The 26,564-nt window shown below is 40.1% G+C and overlaps 1 protein-coding gene across 1 annotated transcript in view; it reads left to right on the top strand.

Moving 5' to 3' along the window:
- Positions 1 to 26,564, top strand: part of TAF4B (TATA-box binding protein associated factor 4b) — a 107,685-nt gene that overhangs the window by 58,421 nt on the left and 22,700 nt on the right. Inside the window, exons 12-14 of the mRNA XM_089518363.1 lie at positions 1,471 to 1,596; positions 3,245 to 3,301; positions 24,774 to 24,893. Of these exons, the coding sequence (XP_089374489.1) occupies positions 1,471 to 1,596; positions 3,245 to 3,301; positions 24,774 to 24,893 (303 nt within the window). The remainder of the gene's footprint in view (positions 1 to 1,470; positions 1,597 to 3,244; positions 3,302 to 24,773; positions 24,894 to 26,564) is intronic.

Consider the following 26,564-nt stretch of genomic DNA (forward strand, 5'->3'; position numbering starts at 1 on the left):
GATCGCTTTCACAGAAACCTTAAAAGATGTGAATATCTGCAAGGTGGTCAGTAGCATTTTCTTCCTAGATAAATCTAGGTACTACTGTGGAATGAAACTGGTTTTCTAGATGCATTTCAGTTGGATGCAGGGACGTAGCTGGGGGGGGGTTCTTGGGGTCCGGACCCCCCCTTCCATTAGAAAAATGAATGGTGTGTGCTGCTGCGCCGCGACACCCAAGCCCCATTATAATGGTGGCACCTAGTCTGGACCCCCCCTTCCTAAAATCCTAGCTACATCCCTGTTGGATGTGTGGTCTGGTTTTGGAATGGGAAAGTGACCTTTGCTGAGGGGGTTAGTAAGTGCATAGCCCAATTGAAATGTTTAGCAAAATATCAATTCTGCATATGTTGTATCCCCAGTCAGGATCTTCCCCATGCTTGTAATATTTAAAAGGAGACATGTTTATATACTACACATTAGGTTTAGCCGCTCATTCAATCAAATCAAAAGAGAGGTGTTAGAGGGTGTCTAGCTGATTGGAATTATGTATGCTCTTGGGGGTGGGGGGTTGCAGTTTCCTTAAAGTATTGGATTTGTTGAATGTGAATACTCCTGTTTTATATTGGTTCATGCTCTAGTAACTTCACACTTAATTGTGGCAAACACCATCTAAAATATTCAGCTGTTTCAAAACAGAATGAGGGGATGGCTATTTAGTGGGATTGGTTGATATTGTTTGTACAACGCCATTGCTTGATCATCTGGACCTTAAGTTCATTTCTAAATCTAGTTCTAAGAGTTACTGCCTGCTTTAAATGTTAAACTGTCTAGAGCTTTAAGTGGCCTGAGGCCAAGAAGCCCAGAGAACTAGCATCTAACTTGGATACCTACCTGGATCCAAGGATCATCTTGTGTTCCACTAAAGAAAATGAAGCAGGAAGCTGCTTAGGAGCTGTACCTGTGATAAAAACGTCAATTGTCCAATGCCTTGAGAGGTTTACATGGTGCCTATGTGGCCTGCCTGATACCAGGTGAAACCCTTTTTACTTGCTGAACCTTTTAGGTTCTGAACATCTAATAACCTGTAGATTTGGAGAGATTCTTATAATTCTTTCATAGACTTTGTTAAATTCTTTATCATAGTTGTTATTCTCATGTTAGATTTTTCTAGCTTTGTAGTTTCACTATTATATCTGTTTCTAAACAAGTACTGTAGTGTAAATAAACTACATGTTTGTATGTTGTTACTCCAAATATGCATACTGTTAAATAAAATAAAATAAAATAGATATGAATAGCTGTCTTGATAGTGCTTAAACTTGAGTAGCTCTAACAGATGCTAAACAAAATGTCAATTTTAGTTGTTTTCACATTTAATGCATATTTACCATTAATAACAAAGAAACAGGAATCTGTTTTCAAGCTGAAGAGTCACATGGGTCTTATATAAAATCGTAACCATAAATTTCCTCTTTTTCCCATTTTTAGGAGAATGACAAGTACACAGTATCTAGTGATACACGGGCTCAACTTAGGTTTCTTGAGCAGCTGGATCATGTAGAGAAGCAGAGGAAGGATGAAGAAGAAAGAGAAAGGTTGTTCCGTGCAGCCAAGGTGAGAGAATTCAGAAGGTCATGACAATCTCAAAAGATTCATAGTTTGCTAAATAATCTTGAGACCTGGACCATTGGTAAAAGTTGTGTAGCAAGCATTCTATGTATTACTTGCACATTTACAGTAATTACTTTCCTTGAGAGTTCAGCTTCATAAAAGGGGATGCAAAGGATCTCTCCTTTAGTTATGGGGTTCTGCAGGTTTTTGTCAACAGCTGGAAGATACCAGTAGTAAGAAGAAATTCAGGGAAGATCCAAGTTGACTGTACACAGCACCCAGAACCACTGCCTATCTTGTCAGTGGCCTAAACCCAGTAGAGCCATTGAGTCATCTTGGTAAGTCAACACTTACCTACTCTGGTTGGGTTTAATAATTATGTGGCTACATATTTTTTGTGATTTTGTCTTTATCTGCAATGCTTATAGCCTGTGTTAATATACTAGAATAAAATTGCCAGTATCCCAAATGGTAATACTTTCTTTCCCACGGAAAATGGGTGACTGAAGTTCCATCAATTTCCACTGAATGATGAACATAGGAAATGGAAACGATCATAACATTAGGGTGTGTGGCTACTTGCATGAGGAAGCAGGAATGGGTACCCCACCCCGTTCCAATTAGGGAAGCCATTCCATTAACATTGTCATTCAGTAGAAGTGAGCCCAATGAGGGAAGTACAGGAATGTATGTACTTTCTTTCTAAGTGCTGAAAGTGTCTAACACTCGTTTGGCACAGATCTCACTTTGACTCCTGAAGTATAAATTATCAGAAAGGAGTAATAGTTTAGAGATAATGATTTGCAGCCCATGATTAGCGGGGGAGCCAATATTTATCATTAATTAAGTTAATTTCTGAAAAGACTTGCTGGAGAAACTTTGGCGGTCTGGATTTTTGGAATATTGGTTCTCAAATGGTCTAACAAGCATATTTGATGGTGAGGGTCTGTGGTAGCTGGCCCAAGGGTTTGTGGGAGCTGAAGGCCAAAGGGTTTTTCACAGCTGTTTTAAAGTGACACGATAATCCAGGCCATCATTGTCTCTTTAATGGAGATGTGCCTGTTGATCTTAGCAAATCTTAGCATATAGCTAAGAATTAGCTAGGAGTTTTAACCTCACACCAGTTTGTCACTAGACCTGGAAGTCTTTCCTTTCCATGTCTGATCATTCATTGGTAACTGCCTGAAATAAAAAAAATTAAATATGCTATGTTAATACCTACCTAAAATTATCTAAAATATGAAGATTTAAAAACAAAGCTCCTTAAGGAGGTCTTCTATACTCCCAAAATGTGTTGGATCTTCTTTTCCATCTGTGCTGCTTTTCTCACTCCCCCCTCTCCTTTTTCCAATGTCTGCTGCTGACATGAACATCATCACGCCTAGGCTGGACCTGACTGACAATGTTAGCATCATTTTTAGTTCAAGCTTCCTCTGGGCTAGAACGGAGGCAGCAGTCCCTGATGAAGGGATGGTTGTGGGGTGGGGGGAGTGTGTGCCAATCTCGCTTGAGGCTTCAAGCCCCTGCAGCTAAGATTTCCAATCAGAAGAGGGGAAAATGTGGCTTATTAAATATTTAAAGATACGTTGTGTTTGGGTGCTAGTTAATTCCTATTGAATTATCTCCTCTCCCCCCCTTCTTTTTTTGATAGAGTCGTTCCAATAAAGAAGATCCGGAACAGCTGCGATTAAAGCAGAAAGCAAAAGAGGTAGGACTTTCAAGTTACCATGCTTGCCTTTGTATTCTGAGGAAAGGTTGGCAGCCCTCTCCTGGCAATTAGGTCAGGGTTTATTTTGCTGTTGCATACCATTTGCAGAGGCCTTGGGGAAGGACAGGAACTGCTACAGGCAAGGGCAGCACTTCAAATGAGGTCAATGAATTATGAGCTCTTAACATTTTATTTTCATAGTTTACAAAGAACTATTTCTAGACAGGCCTAAACTACAGCAGTGTGCTTGGTAGGAATATAATGTGGGATTAGAAAAAAAAGACACTTTGAGATTTAGCATCTGGGACCGTACAATAGGCTACATTTTTCCAGGGTAATTGTTCGTTTTGTAAATCTGATACTGCTTATAATTCTTTGGCTGGGAGGCGGTACTGGGATTTAGTTTTAAATGGAAAATGCCTCTGGCTTTTAATTTTCTGGGCCCAGCAGTTTTCTGTTCTGGAATGGAGCCCTTGTTTCACACAGTTCATGTTTAGCTGCAGGGGTTTTAGTTTATAGCTTAGACTGGTTAAGCTTTTACTCCCAGAGGCCTCTGCATAGCAACTGCAGAAATCAACAAATAAGTTCATTTATGTCTGCTGCAGCCTCCTCTCAGTAGCTGACTTTTTACATTTCCCAATATCCATTTCCTGACTTTTCTAGCCGGAGAGAAAAAAGCTCCACTAATTGGAGCTTATTTTAATTGAGCCTTAATATTGGATCTCACTGGAGTTGCCCCCAGAGCTACTGGGAACAGAATTAAATGAAAATACCTAAGGTTGAAGACTCTGAGTGAGAATTTTTTTACTTGACCTACAGATTCTTTTCCCTGCTGAATAAATCAAGCCTGTTCACATTTCTGATTAAGGATCTGACAGCAGACAATAATAAAGACAATTGAGGTGTGAGATGTGTGATACAGAGCTGAAGAAATTGGTTTCTATAGTTACTTGACTGATTTCATGCCATTTTTAAGGATCTCTGTGGTAAATGAGTGATATTTTTTTTCCCTGAGCAACCTTTTCTTAACTGTGCCTCTTGAACTATGAAATTTGTTGTTGCTTAACATTGCTACGGTTGGCTTCTAGGTGCCAATAGCAGCAGCAGTAGGTTATTTATGAATGTTTTAAAGGCCCTTATTGTTTGGATTAATGTAGGAGGCGAGGCAAAACAAATGGCAATCCAGTCAAATGGTCTCAAAATCAATGCACTGGATTTTCAGCCAAAGTAAAGAATGTCTTCGAATGGAAGGAAAGCAGGAATGAAGGAACTTGTCACTCTGTCATGGCTCTGTAGGATCTTGGAGGTTTGCTAGAAAGCTCTGCTAGCAGAGTTCAGAGGAGTGGACTTGAGCCCTTTACTAAAACATTCTGTGTACTCATCCAACCACAAATCCCAGGATTCCATAAGATGAAGCCATGCAGTCCAAGCAGTACCAAACTCAGTGGTAATACCCCTTTAGTTTGTGTTCCTCTTAAGGTTTTCACATCAGTGAAACCACAACAAACCTGCGTTTCCTCAAAGCCGGTCCTGCATTCTATGCTATATTCAAGGAGAAACAGAGGCTCTTAGTCATGTGATCAGTAAAGCTGGAATCAAGAGGCATTTTTACTTCCTAGTGTCATCAGTGTATTCGGTATACAAAAATACAAGTTTCTGCTTTAGGAACTTACAGTCTAAAATTAAACAGATGTGAAGGGAAAAGAGAGTAAACATGGTGAAGGCAATATACAGTTTCATTTACAAATGCTTAGGTTTAGTTGTATTAAGGCAGGGGTAAGTGAGCTTGTGATCTTCAGATATTTTATGCAATAGCTCTGATAATGTAGGCCTGAAAAACTGAGGGTCATTAAAAAAATGTTGTCCAACGTAATCTGGTTTTATAGTAAATTGGTATGCTAACTCAAAAATGACCTCAGATTTTCTCCAGTTTTTCACAACTTGCTTTGGCATTTCTGTGTTAGAATATGTAGCTAATGAAATGATCCTGCAAATCATTATCTTGTAAAGAGTAAGAAAAGGCTTAAAGTCTTCTAATAGACTTTCAAAACACTTCATTTCACTGATATGAAACAAACAAATCTGTTCAAACTCACTAAAAGAAATCACATTGAAACATCAACGTCTGCTATGTTTTTCAAATTCAGCACCTAAAAATACATTAAAAACGTCTAAAATACTGGGGGGGAAAAGCCTTTCATCACAGGTCTGTGTAATGCCTGACTACTGGACAAGGTGTCTAGGGCTTTTAGGAACTGTAGTCCAAAATGTATAAAGGTCACCAGCTTGCTTACAGCCTTCATGAGGTCTTGGGTACCTGGGAGTTAAGTAAGTGAGAAATGAACAAAGAGATGATATCATTAGTCTAGATGAGAAATGATGGTGCATACACGGTTTTTTCCGCAAGCCAAGGGGAGAGTATGTGCTGTGGCACCAAGCACTGGTCTTACTGAGTAAGTGCTTTAAATCTAGAATGAGACAACCTACAGCTGTATCCTTCAAATAACATCAGTCACTTAAATCCATGGGGGAATCAACTGAACTAAAAACTTGGTCAGACCATCTCATCCCTATGGAGGAAGTGAATTCAAACTAAGGAGTCCAGTTAATTTTGGTCTTACTTCTCTGTTTTTTGCATACTGAGTTTTGTAGACAACTGTGCAGAGATAATACCGAAAATGATGTTCAAATTGGTGTCTCCCAGTGCTTTCCTCAATGAGGAACCACACTGAAAAGCTAGATATGCCCATGTCATAGGAAGATGTGAAAGAACTTTTTAAATAGATGCACAGAAAGCTGCATCCAATATCGTATCAGAATCAAGTAGTGATGTACTATTAGATTTTCAAATCAGTTAAATAGTTAATGAAATTGATTATATAACAGTACCATCATTCTCCTGATCAAGCTAAACTGGTAATCTTGAGGTGGTAAAAACAGTGGTGGGACAGTTTGATGTGGGATTTCAACTGATTTACTAAATGGGTTCAGCTAACTGTTTTATAGCATAGTCATTCTTGGGATAGCAGGATGATCAATCCACTCTCCTTGGGTTTATCCCCACGCACCATCCGTAAAGCAGGAGTCAGATTTCTAAACAGTTAAATTTGTTCCATTAAGACTCCTAACGCCTTTCTCCCTCAGTTTTTGTTTACCTGCCGTACCATCCAGACGGAGACAACCCTTCTCCTTATAAAATATGAAGTTAAATCTAGAGATAGTTAGAGAGAATTTGGAAATAGGAATGGAGGATCTAAGAAAGATATTTGAGTTGAGTGATAATGAAACCGAGGATAGTATGATTAAGAGAAAGAAGGCTGTGCCTGAAGGGCTGCAATGTAAAAAGAAACCAAAATTTCTAATAAAGAAAATGAGAAAGAGTCCAGACAGTTGATGGGATCTCAATCTGGGATGACTGAATTGAACAAAATTAAAGCAACAAGGGGCAAAGAAATCGGGCAGGTGCCTAGGTCTCGCCCCTTTATTGAGGATTCAAATCATGTACAAGATACCATGGGTAAAGAAACCAGGCAGTTGCCTGTGCCAAACCCTGATTTTGAAGACTCCAATAACAATAAAATAGAAAAAGGGGAGATAGACAGATGCCAGATGATTGTCCCGGTCTACAGGTCAAACAGTTTAAAATAACAAAAAAAGGGGAAGTGACCAGGCAGGCGCAAACTAATACTTACCAGGAGATAAGCGGGAAAAACCACTGCACCAGCAGTGGTTTCTCCTCGTTCAGAGAATAACAGTTGTGGAGAACAGTGAGTAGTCCGATCTGCCATTTTGTAGCTCCATCAGTGGGTGGAGAATTTTCAAAAGACCAGCTGTTCAGTCAGGGCAAGAGAAGCTTGGGCTGCCATTTTCTAATGCCAGCAGTAGGCGGAGAATCCTCAAGGCAGCAACAGACCGATCAGGGCAAGAGAAGCCCAATGACTCATTCTGAAATACCAGAGTTGGGCGGAGACAGTTCAGAGTCACAGCAGCTGATCCAGAGCACAGTATCAGCTGCACCTGTAATAAAGAAAAAGAAATGAACAATGAGGCTTGAAAATCCAAATTCATGTAGTAACATGCAAGAAAGATACAATGGAAATGCTCAAAGTCCCCTTGGTTGATGGACCTATATCAGCCTTAGTATCTGGAGTAATAGCACCTAGGGAAGGTGATACAACTGTGAAAGATGTAGATGAAAAAAGGGCTGATTCTTTGTTAAGAAAGGCTCATGAAAATTCATCCATGGCATTACGTGCTTCAATAGCTGCTTCTGTGTTCTCTAGGGCAGGATGCTTTGGATTCAAGGAATTCAAAAGACAGAAGAATTAGATATAAATTTATTGTATAAAGCTTTAAATCGTATAGGGTCAGTACTTGAATATGTAGTGGACACAGGTCACGATTCTGCAGCATTTATAGTGAGATCTATACATGCAGTGACAGTTGCAAGGAGGTTTTTCTGGCTTAAACACTGGGAAGCAAACCAAAAATCTAGAAATAATCTTGCAAATGTCTCATTCATGGGAAACTTATTATTTGGAGACAAAGCACTTGAGAAAAAACTGGTAGAAAATAAAGATAAGAAGCAAATGATGCCAACTACACAAGAGTTTTTGAAAAGACAATACAGAATTTATTATAGTGGCTATAATTCCTTTCGAGGAGGTAGAGCTGGTTTCAGACAAGCTGATTATAGACCACAAAGAAACTGGAATAGACCATTTTATGGCAAACATTATTCCCATATTAAACAAAATCAGAGATGTCAAAATGTGAACACAAAAAGAGGAGGACAATATTGACATGAAAGGTACAGAAGTAGGAGGAAGGTTATTAAAATTTGGCCACATATGGCAAAAAATTACATCAGATCAATGGATATTAAAGACAGTAAAGTCAGGTTATCACATTATATTCGACGGAATACCCAAATCAAGATACCTTCCTTTACCTGTACCAAGAGACATGTTGAAACAACAAATTGTACAGAGATTCAACATTTTCAAATTCAAGCAATAGAGGAAGTTCCAATAAATCAAAAATTCTCAGGAGTCTACTCCATTTTTTCACAGTACCAAAAAGCAGAGGAGGTCACTGCCCCGTATTGAATTTGAAATATCTAAACCAGTTTGTAAGATATTGCAAATTCAAGATGGAGACGTTAATTATGATCAAAGACAACTTAAGAAAGTGAGACTTGATGCTGTCGATTGATCTGAAAGAAGAGTACTTGCATATTCCAATGGATGAACAGAGCAAGAAGTATCTGAGGTTTGCAAACGAACAACAGCATTACCAGTTCAAGACATTACCTTTCGGACTGGCATCAGCAGTCTGAAAGTTCTCATACCTCTAATAACTTATTTGAGGAGAGAAGGAATTTAAATTTTTCCATATTTGGACGATTTACTACTGAAAGCGAGAACAAAGATACAAGAGGTTGTATGTCGAACAATTCCGATTCTGGAATCTTGGATTTCTTCTCAACTACCAGAAAAGTTAATTAACTCCAATCACAAAACTAACACACTTAGAGGTGGAAATAGATACTGAGAGGGAATGCATGGCATTGTCATTGGGAAGGCAAAAGAGTTTGAAGAAAAAATTGACAGTATTAGTAAAATCAAAGAAACCAGATCTCATGTGGTTAGCAAAAGCAATGGGCATTTTAATATCGGCAGTACATCTGAAGACTCTTTGCAAATTCTGTTACATCCTTATCAAGAGGATATAGGGATGAAGTTACATCACATGATTGTGATACCTCAGTCGGTCAGAAAAAACTTGAAATGGTGGTTAAGAAATGACAACTTGAACAGGGATGTTCCTTTTGTGTTAATGAACCAAATAAAAGCAATGACAGACATCAGTCTGTTAGAATGGGGTGCTCATTGTGGTCACCTCACTGCTCAGGGAGTTTGGCTGGACTCAGACAAAAGTCGAAGCATAATTTTTTTGAAAATGAAGGCTGTCAAACTGGCATTGTTTAAATTCAGTCCAATAGTCCGCAACAAGAATGTACTCCTTGTCATAGACAATATAACAGTTCGTTCATATATTAACAAACAAGGAGGTCTACATTCTTTGAACCTGATGTCAAAAGCGTTGAAAATAATGAACTGGGCAGAAAGCAATCTCAAATCAATAATGACAATGTATCTGAAGGGATCTTTAAACATAATAGCAGATTATTTGAGCTGCAATCAAATAAATCCAGCCAAATGGGAACTAAATTTTGAGTAATTCGATGCTCTGAACAGGAAATTTGGCCCATTTGTGGTAGAATTGTTTGCAAATTGCATGAATTACAAAGTTCGCCATTATTATTCAATACAGAAGGATTTTTAGCGGAAAAGATAGATGCCTTGAACAATGAATGGCTGAAAGGAACATTATAGGTGATTCCACTGATAAAAATAATTCAAATAGTCTTAAACAAAATTCAAATGGAGAAAACTCATGTAATATTGATAGCTACAAATTGACCAAGAAGACCATGGTATCCTCTTATTCAGCAATTGCTAATCACTCGTCCAGTTCAGTTACCAGAAAGAGTGGACTTGTTAACTCAGGGCCCAATTTGGCACTCAAACCCAGAATGGTTAAATCTAACTGCATTGGAATTGAGAGGATGAGGTTAGAAAGATATGGTTACACATTTCAAGTTATAGACACTACAATGGCTTCTAGGAGATCAACTACACAGGAAATTTATAATCAAATTGGAAGGCACTTATGGCTTAGTGCAAGAAAATGAAAATTAATTACCAGAATTTTGAAATACGTTTTACATTTTCTACAGGAAGATGTGAATAAAGGTCCACGTCCTAATACAAGTTTCAACTTTGTCAGTAATCTTACACTTTGGAGTAGAGACATGATCAAATAATGAAAATCTCCAGAGATTTATAAGGGGAACAACATTGTCAACTTTTCCAACAATACAACGATTCCATGGGATTTGAATGCTGTGTTGAATAGGTTGACAAAGATACCTTTTGAGCCTTTACATACTTCCTCTTTGAAGTATTTATCTTTCAGGGTTTGTTTTTTTGGTAGCAGTTATGTCAGCTAAATGGGTATCTGAGTTGGCAGCTTTATTCATTAAACCTCATTTATGTAAATTTGAGGAGGACAGACTGGTTCTATCGATAGACTCTTCATTTTTGCCAAAGTACATTCGCAGATCATGACATGAAGAAAATATTTATTTGCCAACTTTTTGTCCAAACCCAAAGCATGTAAAAGAAAAATGATGGCATAAATTAGACTTGAAAAGGACAGTGGAGATTTATATGAGAAGAACAGAGGATATAAGGCAGATGGAAACTTTATTCGTATCTTATAATCCTAGAACCATTGGTCATAAAGCATCTAAAGTGACTTTAGGAAGATGAATTAAAGCATGCATTTTATTGTGTTACGATCTGGAAGAGAAACCGAGACCTCAGAATGTTTATCCCCATTCGACTAGGTCAGTGGTGACTTCAACAGCTTATTTTATATCATCATCTTTGAAGGAGATATGTGATGGAGTGCATTGGCTTGAGAAGGAAAAAAGCTGGGAGGTGAATCCCTAAACAAATACAAGCAGGTGAATGAGCAAAAAGTTTAGGGGAGATGGACACTCGGCAATTTTATTTAAACAGTATGTTGCACTCAAATGCAATGAATGTATTTTTAAAAATGTTAAAATACAAAGCATGCGATCTATAAAAGGTAATTCAAGCCTGTGGGTCACGCCCTACAGACATAAACATAAAACGAACAATCAGTACTGGGCCAGAAAACTGCAAATCCCATGGGAACATATACAGTACAAGAAATATCAATGAAACAATCATATCATACTAATATCATGCTAATGAAACAATCTTGGAAAGATACTCATAAGATGTATGGGGACATCCCGTCTCTATGGGTAAGTAGTAGCTCCAAATGGACCAAATATCCTGCCTAGGACTGGGATGTCCCACACACAGTAGCAAGCTCTAATTAGTTGTACATGACCACTGAGGAAGACACATATGTCGAAACGCGTTTGGTCAACATTTATTATTTTGTAATGGGCATACTGCATTATCCGTTTTAATTTATTAGTCATTGTGCACTCTCTAACCTGTTGTATACCCTTTAATCTCATTCTGTGAGGCACAAATGAATTGATATTTCTTGTACTGTATATGTTCCCATGGGATTTGCAGTTTTCTGGCCCAGTACTGATTGTTCGTTGTATGTTTATGTCTGTAGGGCGTGGCCCACAGGCTTGAATTACCTTTTATAGATCGCATGCTTTGTATTTTAACATTTTTTTAAATACATTCATTGCATTTGAGTGCAACATACTGTTTAAATAAAATTGCCGAGTGTCCTTCACGTGCATTGGCCTGAGCCAAGCACGTTTATAAAGCATTACAAAATAGACAGGTTTAAATCAGCACAATCAGCTTTTGGCCATCAAGTGCAGCAAGCAGTGGTAGGAGATAGTTAGGAAGTACCTGCCCGGAAGTAGAGGGCTGTTGGGCATATCCCAAGGAGAGTGGATTGATCTTCCTGTCATCCTGAGAACGAGGGGTTGTACTTACCATGAAGGGTCATTCTGGGATGGCAGGAGGAGCAATCCACATCCTCCCTGGTTTATTAAAAAAATTGTAAATGAATTGAGATTTCAGATAGATTGGTTCAACTTGGTGAATAAACTGAGGGAGAAGGGCGTTAGGAGTCTTAACGAAACAAATTTTACTGTTTAGAATTCTGACTCCTGCCTCACGGATGGTGCATGCAGATAAACCCAAGGAGAATGGATTGATCATCCTGCCATCCCAGAATGACCCTTCATGATAAGTACAACCCCTCATTCTCCATGGAGCTGACAAGAAGGGAGGTAAGTGTTAATATTATACTAGTCAGCATACAGGAACTGTTAAATGCAACTGAACCTCTTGGCAAGATGCCACAATGCCAAATGTCAGCTTTTGTGCAAGTAGAAAGTTTCTTAGAAAGTTCAACGTTTGCGTTCAACTTCAAAAGATGAAACTTTTCTAATTATGAGATTAGTTGAAAAGAAAGTTGAAAGGGGGAGTCAGGAGGGTCACATCTCTTTAGGGAACTTTAAAAAAAATTTAAACCACTGCACTAGAAATTTAGTATACCACAGATCAGAATGGTGGTGATATCAAGCTAAAGAAAAAGCCAAAATGTCTACATTTCACAGTCAAGGAAAGTGTACATGGTTGTAAGATTTCTTTTTCAAAAACAGAAATCTTTACCAAATAAAGAAAATAATTTCTGGAAAAGCTAATATAAACTAAAGCAATACAAGAAGGAATTTGAGGTACAGATAGCTAGAGATATACAATCTGCTGTTGGGATCCATGGACTTGCCATCCTCAGATTTGGGTATCCGCAGAGGACAAGCCCACATTGTGTTGCCATTGGGGACAAAGGGATGGGTGGAGAGAGAGAGGGTCAATGTAGGACTCCCATCGGGCTGACAGGAAAGCAGTGGCAAACACAAGGATTGGGAACCCTGGCCTATGTGCTCTCCTCCAGGCGATAGTGCACCCTGGAAGCCATTTACCTGCTCTTCCTCACTCAGCAGTGGCGACCTCCCGGGTTCCTCTCCCAGCAGAGGACTCCTTGGAAGAGAGGAAGGAAGAAGGAAGGGTGGCTGCCCTTCCCACCACCCTCCCTTGGTGACCTCCTCCTCTGCCTCCTGCTGATCTGTTCTGCCAAGGCTAGCCTCCCTGCTTTCTGGCGAAAGCTGCCACATCCTTCAGCTGACCGGCAGGAGGCAGAGGAGGGGAGTCACCAAAGGAGCTGGCAACAAGTGCGGTGGGCAGGGCTGCCTTTCTTCCTTCTTCCCTTTTAAGGAGCCCTCTGCTGGGAGGGAGGTTGCTGCCGCTGCCAAAGAGCAAGGAAGAACAGGCAAGTGGCTTCCAGGGCACACCATTGCCCAGAGGAAAGTATTGTCAGGGCTCTGTTAAGGAAAAAGCAGCATGGGATATACAGTGAAAGAAATAAAACATGTATGTGAGAGTCAGGGTGACTCAGCAGAAGCAATTAGAAGCCACACAGGTGTAATAGGTAATGTAATTAACAAGTCCTGAATGCCAAGGACAGAAATGCAAAGTGGATAATTGAACACACCTGAGAATTGTTAAGTGGTCAAGGCTGAGATGATGAAATCATTAACTGTGGGTTGAACCAAGAGAACCAATGAGAGTGGATGTACATGCCCACTGGGTGGAAACTGACAAGAGTGGGTGGTATAATGGCTATGAATCCCAATGTATTTTGTGGGTAGTAGTGGATAGTAGTGAGGAGTTGTATTGGAGTTGTGTTGGATAGTTTTGGAGCTGTATATAGTAAAATAAAGTAGATCTTTTATATAAGACTACTGAGTTGTCTGGTGTCTTGAGTGAAGATACAAGAGCCAGCTGGATCCTGAAGAAGTGTGAAGACTTCTGTGGAAGCAAGAGTGAGAAGGCTTGGAGAGTTTGTCAGGGTCTTCAGCCTATTCTCTGTAACTCTGCTGCTTTAGAGCAAAGCTTTAACCACTGGCCAAAACTGGTTAGCGCCGGTGCGTAACAAGGTGGTGAGTTCGAGCCAGAGGTGAAGAGCAACAACTCCCATCATCCCTGACAGGCTCCCCCTCCCCATGCTTGCCACTGCCCTCCCATCAGCCCAATGGGAGTACTACATTGACCCACCCTTCACCAAGCCCACCCAATCAGCCTTTTTTCCTCAGTGGTGGCGCAGCCTCATGCCAGCACCACTGTTGTGGACAACAGACTTAAACATCCATGGATTTTGGTATTCGTGGGGGGATTCGTAAGAGATCCCCCACAGATATCGAGGTCTACTGTGCTTTAAAAATGGTAAAATAAACTAGGAAGATCTTTAGACAGAAGTATGGAAGCCAGCATGATGTAGTGGGAGTGGTGTCACTGGGGGGAGGTGCGTGGAGTGCGCCGGTTGATACCTGGTCGGGGCCCTCACCCTTTCTTGCTGTGCTTCGGTTTTCCTCAGGAGAACTGGGCCATGGCATGGAGCCAGGATGAGTGCACATATGGCTCCCTGGCCCTCCTTGCTGTAACCTGATCCTCCTGAGGAAAAACCGAGCCACAGCAGGGAGGGGTGGGGGGTGTACCCGCACTCGGCCTGGCTGAGCCTACTCCCACCTCCTTGTGGAAGCCCTGCCCCTTCCAGTTCTGAAGCACCACTCCTGCTGCCCAGTAGCCCTGCACCCCGCACTAGGTAGCACCATAGTCAGGGACGCTTCTGTATAGTGGTCTGAGTGTTTGTCTCTAGAGAAAAGGGTTTGAATTCCTGCTTAGTCATAGAAACTCACAATCAGTTTGTTGCCTCACAGGAAGGCAAAGGCAAAAACCTTTATGAATAAATCTTCCCAAGAAAACCCCATCATAGGTTCACATTAGAGCCAGCATAAGCCAGAACCAAATTGAAGAAAAACAACAGCATAGAAGGAGAATAAATATTAAAGTGCCTTCCCTCAGTTTGTGCATCCTCACCTTTCTTTCCTTCCCACAAACACCTGGTCAGCCTCTTTTTTGCAGGTTCTTCACACTAAAGTGCATCTTGACAAATCACTAGTGTGATCTAGGAAAATCTTGAACAGTAGAAAGCAGGTTATTTCCTTGCTGTAGTGAAGAGTTTGGTGTTCAAAGCATAAGAGGTCAGATAGAGCCAGAGCTTTTTTACCTGGCTGCGTTCTTCACAAATGGAGAGAAACTGCAGCAGGATAGTCAGACATCTTTCTCTCTTAGAAGGTCTCACCTTTTGGCATGGTTCCAACAGCAGTGTTTCTTCATTACTGCTGGTAGCAGCCTTATTGGTTATCTGAAAAACATCATTCAGTTTAGTCATCTTTAGATACTAGTGACTCAGCAGACGAACCTCTGGTTTAAAGGGTGAGGCCAGTTCTGTGCATGCTGCACTCCACCAGAAAAATCCATTGCACAGGCTCGAAGGATACATACAATCTCTGGAAAAGCCCTGTAGTGATAGGCGAGGGATGAAACGGCAGGTGTAAAGATGCACTGGAAGCCGCAGACCCAATCCTGCATGCAGGCGGTTCAGGACTTTGGTCGCTTGAGACTGACCGGGGATGACAGTCTTGTTCGGTAGCATCCTGAATGACGAAGCAGCCTTTTTTAAGGAGAGCACTGCTTGCTCCATATGGAGAGGGGTCTAGAAAAGGTGGCCTAAAGAAAGCTCATCCCCAACAATCCAGTTGGCTAGCCGCGGCCAACGAGCATCTTCTGATGCGGTCAAAGACAAAGAGACAAAGGCACACACCAGCCTCCAAAGGTGCAAATAGACTAACGCTTGCATGCTGGAACATCAGAACCATGCAAGATTCTGCAGATAGTGGATGTCCTGAGCGCTGTGCTGCTCTAATAGCCCATGAACTGTCACGACTTAACATCGACATCACTGCTCTTAATGACGTTCGTCTCCACGAGGAAGGCAGACTTAAAGAACACGATGCCGGCTACACACTCTACTGGTCTGTCAAACCCAAAACTGAAAAACATCTTTCACGTTGTGCAGATCTGGGTGATTCCAGAGAATTTTATGAAGCTCTTAAAGCAGTGTTTGGACCTACATATCAGATCCAAAGCTCCCTATACAGTACAGATGGTCAAACACTAATCACAGATAAAGCTTCCATTCTGAACCGATGGGCTGAACATTTCCAAAGCCTCTTTAATGCCAACCGAGTAGTCCAAGACTCAGCTATTCAACATATGACACAACAACCGATGAAAAATGAATTGGACATAGCTCCCACTTTGGAAGAAACCCTCAAGGCCATACAGCAGATGAAAAAAGGTAAGGCAGCCAGCATTGATGGAATTCCACCTGAAGCTTGGAAATACAGAGGTCATGTACTCCATGCTAAACTCCATGAGCGCCTTGTGAGTTGCTGGGGAAAAGGTGAATTGCCATCAGATCTCCAAGATGCAGTCATCATCACCCTGTACAAGAAAAAAGGAGCAAAATCGGATTGCTCAAACTATCGAGGTATAACACTGCTCTCCATTGCTGGAAAAATCCTTGCAAGGATACTGCTGAACAGATTAGTTCCTGCTATTGCAGAAGAACTTCTTGCTGAAAGCCAGTGCGGCTTTAGAGCTAATAGGAGCACTACAGACATGGTATTTGCCCTTAGACAACTGCAAGAGAAATGTAGAGAGCAGAACAAAGGACTCTATGTAACATTTGTCGACCTCATCAGAGCCTTCGACACTGTGAGTAGAAAAGGTCTGTGGCAGATCCTGGAATGACTAGGATCCCCCCCCCCCCCCCAAATTCCTCAAAATGATCACCCTGCTACATGAAGGCCAGCAAGGCCAAGTCAGATATGGCGATGCTCTCTCGGAGCCCTTTATAATAACTAATGGTGTGAAACAAGGTTGTGTTCTCGCTCCAACTCTATTCACATCACCCAAGGAGACTTTCCGCTGTGCTTTCTGCAACCGGGCCTGTTTGTCCCTGATTGGCCTTTTTAGTCACCAACGCGCTTGTACAAAGCGCGGGATGAGTCCTTCCTAAATCTTCGTTCACAAAGCAAAACCAGAGAGAGAGAGAGATACTAGTGAACTAAAACAGTGAGAGCCACCTCCTGATTCCCACAGTTTGTAGGATGTCTTTGGCTGAAATTTGGACAGTTCCAGTTGACTCTGCAGGAGGGAGATTTCTGTCAGTAATTGCCAATGACACTAGAAGTGCACTCAAAAATCAAAATATCTAGGAAAACTGTTGTACAGTAACAGTCCCTAATGTGCTGCTGTTGTACAGTAACAGTCCCTAATGTGCTGCTGATTCCTCTAATTCAACTAACCAGATTTTCATAGTGAAATTTCAACAAGCTTCCTGATGAAGATGCCACAAGCTATTAGATACAAGATCTGGACCTCCATTGCTTCCTTTGTAGGATTCTGGTCATTAAGGAATCTTTCTATTCAGTTTCAAGAAACTTGTGCACTTACCGTCATAGACATGATTTTTACCAGTATCTAAAATGTGGCTGACCTTCATGGTTGACACATCTGTATTCCCATACTTTTCATAATGATACTCATGTGCTGATTACCTGTGTTTAGTAGACTTCCTTGTAGACTAGTGTGGCAAATCAAATGCACCACTACATATGTGCCACCAGCATATGCATTTCAGTTGCAGAGCTCCAATTTGCTGTTGCTTCCACTTACATCTTCGATTGCTCCTGTGGTTTTTAGCACATTCACCAAGGAAGTCTGCTTTAATTCAACAGAGTTGCTTATGTGGATAGCAATTAGAGGTAGGCATTCTCCAAATGTTGAAAAAAGTGAGGGGGAAAACGAATATAGTTAGAGAGATGGGGTGAAACAGATGGACTAAAGTGGTTTCCAGCCGCTTTAAAGGCGGGGCATTTAGATGATGCATGCCTTGAAAGCAGCTGGAAACCAGATGGAAGCCATGATCCAGGGCTAAAAACCAGAGCAAAAAGAAACCAGCATATTCCGACTTAGCCTGGAAAATGTGCATTTTCACTACTGCTTATAAACACCCTGATGCGAGTGTGAGGCTGCAGCAAAGGAAAGGAAAGAAATGAAAGTGGGACATTTCCAATTGATGTAATTACAATATGCACAAACTGGACAGTTCAACAGGGTGGCATGAGATGAAGGGAGGTGAAGGGGACATGTATGGGGAGCCTTCATGATTATGCTTTGTCAGTGAATCACTTGCACACTGATGCCCTGTATGGGTGCGGCGTTGACATGCAACCGTGGTTGATTAGAGGGGCAGCCATGCAATGGAATAGCATCTGGGTGGATGTGGGATGTACTAGGAGGTAGTAGGTGGTGTGTTTGTGCAACGGTGTGCATGTATGGTGGAGAGGCAACAAAAAAATTACCCAGTGGCACAGCATGATGCTGTGCTATGCGGTCAGTCCTTGTGTAGTTGGCCTGCTTTGGGAGCAGGTTGTGCAAGCATCAGGGTTTTGACCTGCTTTGGAAAGAAGGAGGATCAAGACCCTCTTTCCTTCCCATCTGTTCCATCCCATATATATCTCTTATATGGGAAACTGACTTCTTACTTCAGAATGAAGTGACAGCCAATACTTCATGGAATGAAGATTTTATTTAGTTTACATTTGTGAAGTAGGTAATTAAAGTAAGTAATTTTTCCCTTCAGTTTCATCTTAGTGATGATCATCCTTCAGCTTTTACACAGCCTCTTCACCTAGATCTTTTCAAAATCCATATAGATAGCTGTTTTCTGAGGAAAAAATAATGCTCAATTACTTAAGCTATTGAATAGTTGCAACTTTCATCATTCATACACAACAAATGTCAATAGAGCTAGTTAGAGAGAATTAACAATCCCTTAATAGACTTATATTTTGTTCCATTTCAGTAAATACATTCCTGATAGCAAGGAAATCATTATTTTTCAAACCCAGTTTCCAATTATCTCCATCTTCTGATTCTGAACCTTCATTTTGAGTTTAAGAAAACACAAGGCTGGCAAAAATGGGAAATGAATAACTCAACTTCCATGTTAAAAACTTTTCAAAAATATGTGTTTAAAATATTTGTTAGATTTTCCCACTTGAAGCTGAAAAATGGAAGAATGTGGAACAAGTGCAGTTACATGTCTGTGTTTTGTATTCTGAAATACTTTAAAGTGCTTTCCCCACAAAGTCCTTAGATTTCAACACCAATCAGATCAATAGCACTATTACAGTGCTTACTCTGGAAGCCCTGCACCATTTAAATAATGGGCCATGCGCCACCACACCATTGCATGCAGGAGCCCCATTATCCTCAATGGGACTCGAGCATAGGCGGAACTTGCCTTACGCGGCAGGGTCCGGAACGGATCCCCAGATAAAGCAAGGGACCACTGTACCACTAACCCCACTACCTTTGAATCTTGACTGTGTGTCTGTGTGAATGATCAGTACAGTCTGCCTTCGGTGTACGCACCCTCACTGTATGCTGCTTTAAGCTTACACAGATGGTAAGCGACAGACAAAATGCCACATGCCCTGGAGGCACCGTCGTGCGCAGGAGCATGCCACCATTCGAATCAATGGAACTAAAGCATATGCCTTACACGGGGTGTGTGTGTCCAGAATGGATCCCCGCATATGGCAAGGGCAGACTGTATAGCATTCTCCATAAAATACTGTTCATGGGGGGTAAGAATGTAGGGGTAGGGAATATACAACCTTTCTCAATTTTTACCCTACATTCTAAATAATTTGTTTTAGACTTTTTAGAGTGGTGTTCTGGGCTTTCACATATCTAATTTGAATGAAGATACTTCTCAAAACCTACATGGAAGATCAGTGGAAATGTAAACATGCTCAAACAGGGAAGAAGAAAGAATGCAATTGAGTAAATATGTGAGGACAAAGTTTTAGATATGGAGGTAGTTGATAATTTTATGGATAATTTTGCATGAACAAGAGCTTGTATCCTTTTTAAATTTTATTATATTTATTAAATTTTAAGACATAATATATACATACATATGTCTAATAGACATACAATACATACAACACATAACCATATATACTTGCAGACTTCTGCCCACCACCAACCCTTCTAAAAACTTGCTTACTTTATCCCAACTAGACATTTTACCACCTTGTTCCTTCCTCCCCCTTAAAAAACACCCTATTGACTTCCAGCTTTTCTCAGAATGTATCTTCATAAATTATTCATTAATACCCCTCATAATATTTTCTTATTCACACTTTAAACAAATCCTCATTATTATGCAACTTTATCTTCATTAATATTCCTATCTGTATATAAATTGAAAAGTACCTGCCTCATCTACTAGTTCTCAAAATCATAGTTAACATCTCAATCTTTTTTCATACATTCTGTAAAAGATGTCTAAATATCTAGAAAATTTTCTATAGTATTCTGTTTAATGAAGTTGGTTAGTTTTTCCATTTCTATTATTTTTTCCACTCTTTCAATATAATCTGGTAAATTTTTTGTTCTCCAGTGCCTTGTTAATACCATTTTAGTAGCTATTACCATGTATTTAATTAAACTATCATGTTTCTTAATCACTTTGTCTTCCTCACCTATTGTACCACATTTCCATCACAATATCATCTTATGTAGATTTTCTTTGAGATTGTTTGAACATTTAAATCTTGAACTCTTTCCCTCCTATTGATCTATTTCAATTTCGTGATCCACATTTTTTTGCCCAACTAATAATGTACTCCTTAACTTATTCTTCTGTGTTGAACCTAAGTAATAATTATAGGTTTTGCTTATTAATTGGTTATTCTCTGTAAAAAGCAATTTTTCAAACATCGATTTATCTCCCTCATATTACCAGATCTTCAAATCTTCCGTTATTATTCCTCTTAGTTGGTAATATGCCATTTAATCAAACCTCTTCTTTTTTCAATTCTTCATTTCTCTTAATTTTTTAAGACTCCAAATCTTTTTAAAATATGTCAAATCATATTATTATTGTTTCACTTCAAACAGATGTAGGATAGCACAGAATTCTATTTATACATATTAATGTAACAAAGTTGTCACTGCCTTGTTTTGAGGAGTTGGTCCATAACTTATATCAGATTCTTGAAGGATCTGTGACACCCAGGTTCGAAACCACTATACTTCATGGTTTTAGCCGCATGTACCCTGAGATTCTTCAAGAAAAAAAAAAAGGGGCAGGATAAAAATAATAAAATAACCTTTTTCATGGCATATTAGTTTATGTAAGCATCCAATCAAAGGGAAGCGGGGCTTAGTGGTGATGATGCCAATTCTGATTATTGTAAGGCCCAAGTGCCACGTGACAGAGTGAGCTCCTCTCATTAGTCCCAGAGTCTGCCAACCTAGCAGTTTGAAACCATGTAAAAATGCAAGTAGATAAATAGGTACCACTTTGGTGGGAAGGTAACATCACTCTGAGCACTCATGCTGGCCATGTGTTCACAGAGTTGTCTTTCACAACACTGGCTCTTCGGCTTAGTAACAGAAATGAAAACCACCTCCTACATTCAGTCACAACTAGACAATCTTGTCAAGGGAAAACCTTTACCTTTTAAAGCATCCAATCATCTCCTAATATATCAAATAAGACTGGAATTCCCTTTTCACCTTTTGTGTATTCCTAAACTTCCCTTCCTGCCCTCTCATTTCTGGGGACTCCAGATCTTGTCTAGCTGTTGTGAAAACCATGAAGCATAATCAGTTAGACTCATACAGAATTGTATTTTTTTTTTAATATTGTGAAGCTGCTCTGAGTCCCAGTTCTGGGAAAAGAGTGGGATACAAACAACAACAACAACCCCTCTTATATTCCCAATATCAAAACAAACTCTCTACTTTGGTAAACCTTCACAGGTTTGATTGAGAGGCAAGCGTTAGGTGTCCCACAGAATCTCTATGGATGGGGGTTGGCTTTAAAGGTTTAAATATGAGGGCAAAACATAATCTTGTTGCAGTTCCCCCTCCCCCTGCATGTATGATGACTGTTGCCCTCAGGCCTCAGTCAGGGTCCTTTTGTTCGGTTTTCGTCCACCTCCCAAAGCCTGCGTACTCAAGCCTCACAGCTTTCCATTGACCCTTTTCTTCAAGACAGGTAGCTATTACTTCATCCAGCGATAAGACTCTGCTACCTCCCTTCTATTTTTCTATTCCAGTTAGCTCTGTACATGGGTTGTTTGAATGGATTATCTTCTTGTGTGTGTTCTTTTATATTATAATAAAAGAGCATGCAATTCCTCATGCCTGTAGTCTTTATTAGCGATTACCAGTATAACTGGTGCTTAATTCCTGCATATGTTACCCCTCTTGCAACACCAAGCTAGATATTCCCCACATTAATTAAATATAGATTGCAGGGGTCAGTGGAGACTCTACAAGCCCCATACATTTAGGTTAACAATTATTTCCAAATTCTTCGTCCAGTATGTATTCCAAGATATCCAAGTACCCCCCCAAAAAACAAGGTAATAGTGGAAATATACTGCTATCTGTAGTATTAGCATTAGCAACAAATCAATACACTTGGATTTCCAATTTATACTGAGTTGGTGTGGATGGTAGTGTAAACTTTATAAAAAGTGAAAAATCTAATTTCTTTGAAATGGAAAGCAAATCTATTCTCTGCCCAGTTTTAAGAAAAAAGGTTTCCCCTTCTTAAAAATTGCTTTATGTGATTACAGCTATGCTGCAAATGCCATTTCACTATTGGGAAGGACTTTAAAAAATGTCCCTCTGCTTTATTTGTGCTTCAGGTCAGATTAACTAAAATGGTTATTGTGTCACCTAGAAACTCCTGACAGCTTCAACACCAGACTTAAAAAAACCCCTATACATTATTATTAAAAAAGCCAGCAGCTACAAAGACCATTTTACCATTTCTGCAATGTTTTCATAGCAATTTGATCTTTACACAGTTTTTTAAAAGAAAATCTTTGTACTTGGAACAGATGGAAAAATCGAAGAAGGAAAAATGGGCTTGAAATCCTTTTTGACTGGCTTCTCATCTCAGAACTTTGCCCTTTCAGTGATATCCAAATGTCTAGAAGAATACTCAGTGATACAGTGGTCCACATTTTGCTTCCTCTGGTTGAGGAATCAGTAACATCCCTACTCTGTAAGCATTTATGGCTGTTGGCTTACTGTCAACCACTTCAACAATTAAAGGCACATACCTGGTATACATATATTTAATCAGTGTCTGCAGTATGAAATTACTTACATATGTGAATTAACCATTCTAGATCCAACATCTCTGAATTCCTCTATTACCTCTCATTCAGACAACCCAAAAGGGGCGGCTTAGAGGCACCCCTTTTAATAATAATAATAAAAATTTTTATTTGTATACCGCTTTTCCATAGATCAAAGCGGTTTACAGACCATATAAAAAGCATTAAAAACATCTCATAAAAATAAATAAAATCCACTAATACAAATTATACAAAATCTGAACACAATCATTCAACAGGGTAAGGCCGAGAATCGATGGGAACGGGAATACACAGCTTCATTTTACAGGGGGGAAGGCTTGACAGAAGAGGAAGGTTTTGAGCCTCTTTTTAAATGTTACCAGGGAGGTCACAAGATGGAGCTCCTCGGGGAGACCATTCTAAATTTGTGGGGCCGCCACTGAATAGGCCATCTGGGATGTAGAAACATGTTTGGAAGATGGAATTTCCAACAAGTTCTTCCCGGTTGTTCTGAGTGTGCGGGGCGGATTATATGGGGAGATGTGGTCCCTCAAGTAACTCAGGCCCAAACCATATAGGGCTTTTATAGGTAATAACCAACACCTTGTATTGGGCTTGGAAGCAAATAGGCAGCCAGTGGAGATCTTTCAGAATAGGTGTTATATGGTCAAACCTGGATGCACCGGTGACCATTCTGGCTGCCATGTTTTGTACTAGCTGAAACTTCCAGGCTTGGTACAAGGGTAGCCCCATGTAGAGCGCATTACAGAAATCTAGACGAGAGGTTACCAGAGCGTGTACCACAGTTTCAAGCTCCCTTTGGCCCTTTTAGGCTGGATCAGGGCCAGGGCACATGGATACCTGGTCCCAATCCAGCCAGAATCCACCCCAGAATCTGCTCCTTTTCGGGGCTGAAAAAAGCCGTCCCTTCTCCCTTAGAGCCAGCTTTTTCCCACATGCCACACCCCTAAGCAGGACAGAAGCCAGCTAGTGTGTAATCAGCAGTCTGACCAATCCCGCTTGGGGATGTGGCATGTCTAAACACCATGCCCCCAATCCAGCCCCAAGCAGGCTCAAACAGGCTGCCTGTACAGCCCCATTGTCTCTGATAGTGTTTTTCAGTGGGACTGGATCATACATTTTGCTCTTACCCTGCAGAATTCTCTAGTGGGCATGTCAGTATGTATGTTCTGGTACTAAAAGAGGTGCACTTTTGTCTGCACACAGACAAAATCCATGTTCTTGTGACAGTGAAGCTATTTCAACATGTTATAAATGGCATTCAGAATGGATGTAGGTATGTGTTCGTATATCAAACCTATTTTCTTTAAGTTAAAAGGGAAACAGAAATGCATATTTTTATATAGGTCCTTTGAGAGGAAGTGGAAATCTCAGTTCCATATAATTTGTTTTTGTTTAAATGCTGTTTTGACTATTTGGGACCATACTTATGTCTGCACTGTGCTATCATTCTTTATGTAGGTGTTTTAATCCTAATGTATTGCGATCTTTAATTCATTGTCACTAAGTACACATTGGACTGAGCCTCATTGCTTTGGAACTCTATATAGGATCAAATTGCAATGTGGTAGAGTCTTCGAAACCTTTAAGCTTCTCACTAAGCAAAAAGCAAGGCAAGGTCAAAAGACTGGGCTGATAGGGTCCAACTGCAACTTTAGGGTGCTGAAATCTATCCCTTTCCTTCATGTTTCTTTTTTCCTTTTAAATTAGATGCAGCAATTAGAGCTTGCAAAGATGCAGCAAAGGGAGGCTAATCGTGCAGCTCTGGCAGCTATTGGGCCAAGAAAGAAGAGACCACTGGAATCCTGTAGCCTTGCCTCTGGATTTGAGGTATGTATTGTCATGTTGCATTTTCTCTTCTGGTTACAAATCATTCAACTGGTGAACCTTGTTTTGTAGAATGTGTTGCCTCCTCTGGGGCATCTCATATAGCTGAATATTTCTATCCATTTTATAGGAAGTGAAGAAATTGTTTGGCATCCAGAGAAGTCTTTTTGATTGTATAGTGTGTTCAGTTCTGAGAGACTTGTTTTAGTGCTCCTGCAGCAAAATGTAGTATACAGAAAGAGAAGTGCTCCTCCATTTCCTGTAAGTGTGGCTGATGAGATTTAAAAAGAAATACAGTCGGCCCTTCTTATACATGGATTTTTTTATACATGGATTCAAGTATCCATGGTTTGAAAATGTTTTTACAAAAGTAAATTTCAAATATCAAACCTTGATTTTCCATTTTATATAAGGAACACCATTTTGCTATGTCACTATATTTAATCGGACTTGAGCATCCATGGATTTTGTTATACATGGGGGATCTTGGAACCAAACCCCAGCGTATAACAAGGGTCCGCTGTATTAGAGATGCTACCAGTTACTTGGTAATCATAAGACTTCACATATCTCTTTCTACCTATTTTTTCTACATAGAATTATCGTTTTAGAATATTTAGCTTCTGACAGGGTTTTGTTATTGTTCTTTGCTTTGCTGAAGAAAAAGGCTCCAACTCACAACACCCTCCACTATTCAACACACTCCTGCTTAGAGAGCTTTACCAGCCCTTATTCACTTTATGGTAATTGGGCCCTAAATTGTTCTCAGCAGAGAAACATTTTTCTTGACTAATGTTTACTTCTGTTGTTATTTCATTGGGAAATATATATATATATAATCAAAATGCACTTGTCATGTTCCCCACATCTACCCCTTTGTATGAGATGGTACACCTGAAGGTCATCTAGTTCAGCTGCCACCATCCATTGACTTTAAGCCCCTAGAACCAATCATGGTTAGGGGGAGGGGGTAAAGTCAGTGGGTGGTGCCTCAGACTGACATTTGCACAACTAGCACCCCCAACATTTCTTTTTACATCACACATTAGCCACACTTACAGGAAATACAGGAACACCTTTCTACCCTTACATTACATTTTGCTTCAAAAGCACTAAAACAGTTCTCTCAATTAAGCAGACTTCTGTGGAAACTAGAGAACTCTACACATCTCCTATTCTACTCACGATGCCAATGGGAAGATTGGGAGTCTAGACCCACATGATCGACATATGACTAGAATTCCCTCAAGGTGCAGGATGCACCTCATTCCTAAGTCTCAGTGTATCTCTATCCTTGTGACACCCTGGGGTTTTATATCCCTCATTGGAAAAGCATCTCAAAGCATCATAATTCTGCCCAACTGGCCATTCTCTTTGGGGCAGTTGTCTCTTGTGATCTCTGTAACTCCTTCATGACATTGACACACAATATATATAATTTAACCTAACATGTCCATAACCCTTTGTTTACCTGGATAAGCTATACCCATCAGCTGTGTTGCCCAGATAATGGGAGAGCCCATTATCACAACATCCAAAAAAGCAAGAGTGATAATCTGATGAAACAGATTCTATCATTCCAAAAAGAGTTGCCCTGTTATTGGCAAATATAGAAATAATAATACAAAATCTTCAGGTTTTCTTGTCATGTTTCAGCCATTAGTACAACCACAA

Source organism: Sceloporus occidentalis, unplaced genomic scaffold, assembly GCF_023333645.1.
Source record: "Sceloporus occidentalis isolate IW3139 unplaced genomic scaffold, rSceOcc1.0.p SCAF_3, whole genome shotgun sequence".
NCBI classification, from domain to species: Eukaryota; Metazoa; Chordata; class Lepidosauria; order Squamata; family Phrynosomatidae; genus Sceloporus; species Sceloporus occidentalis.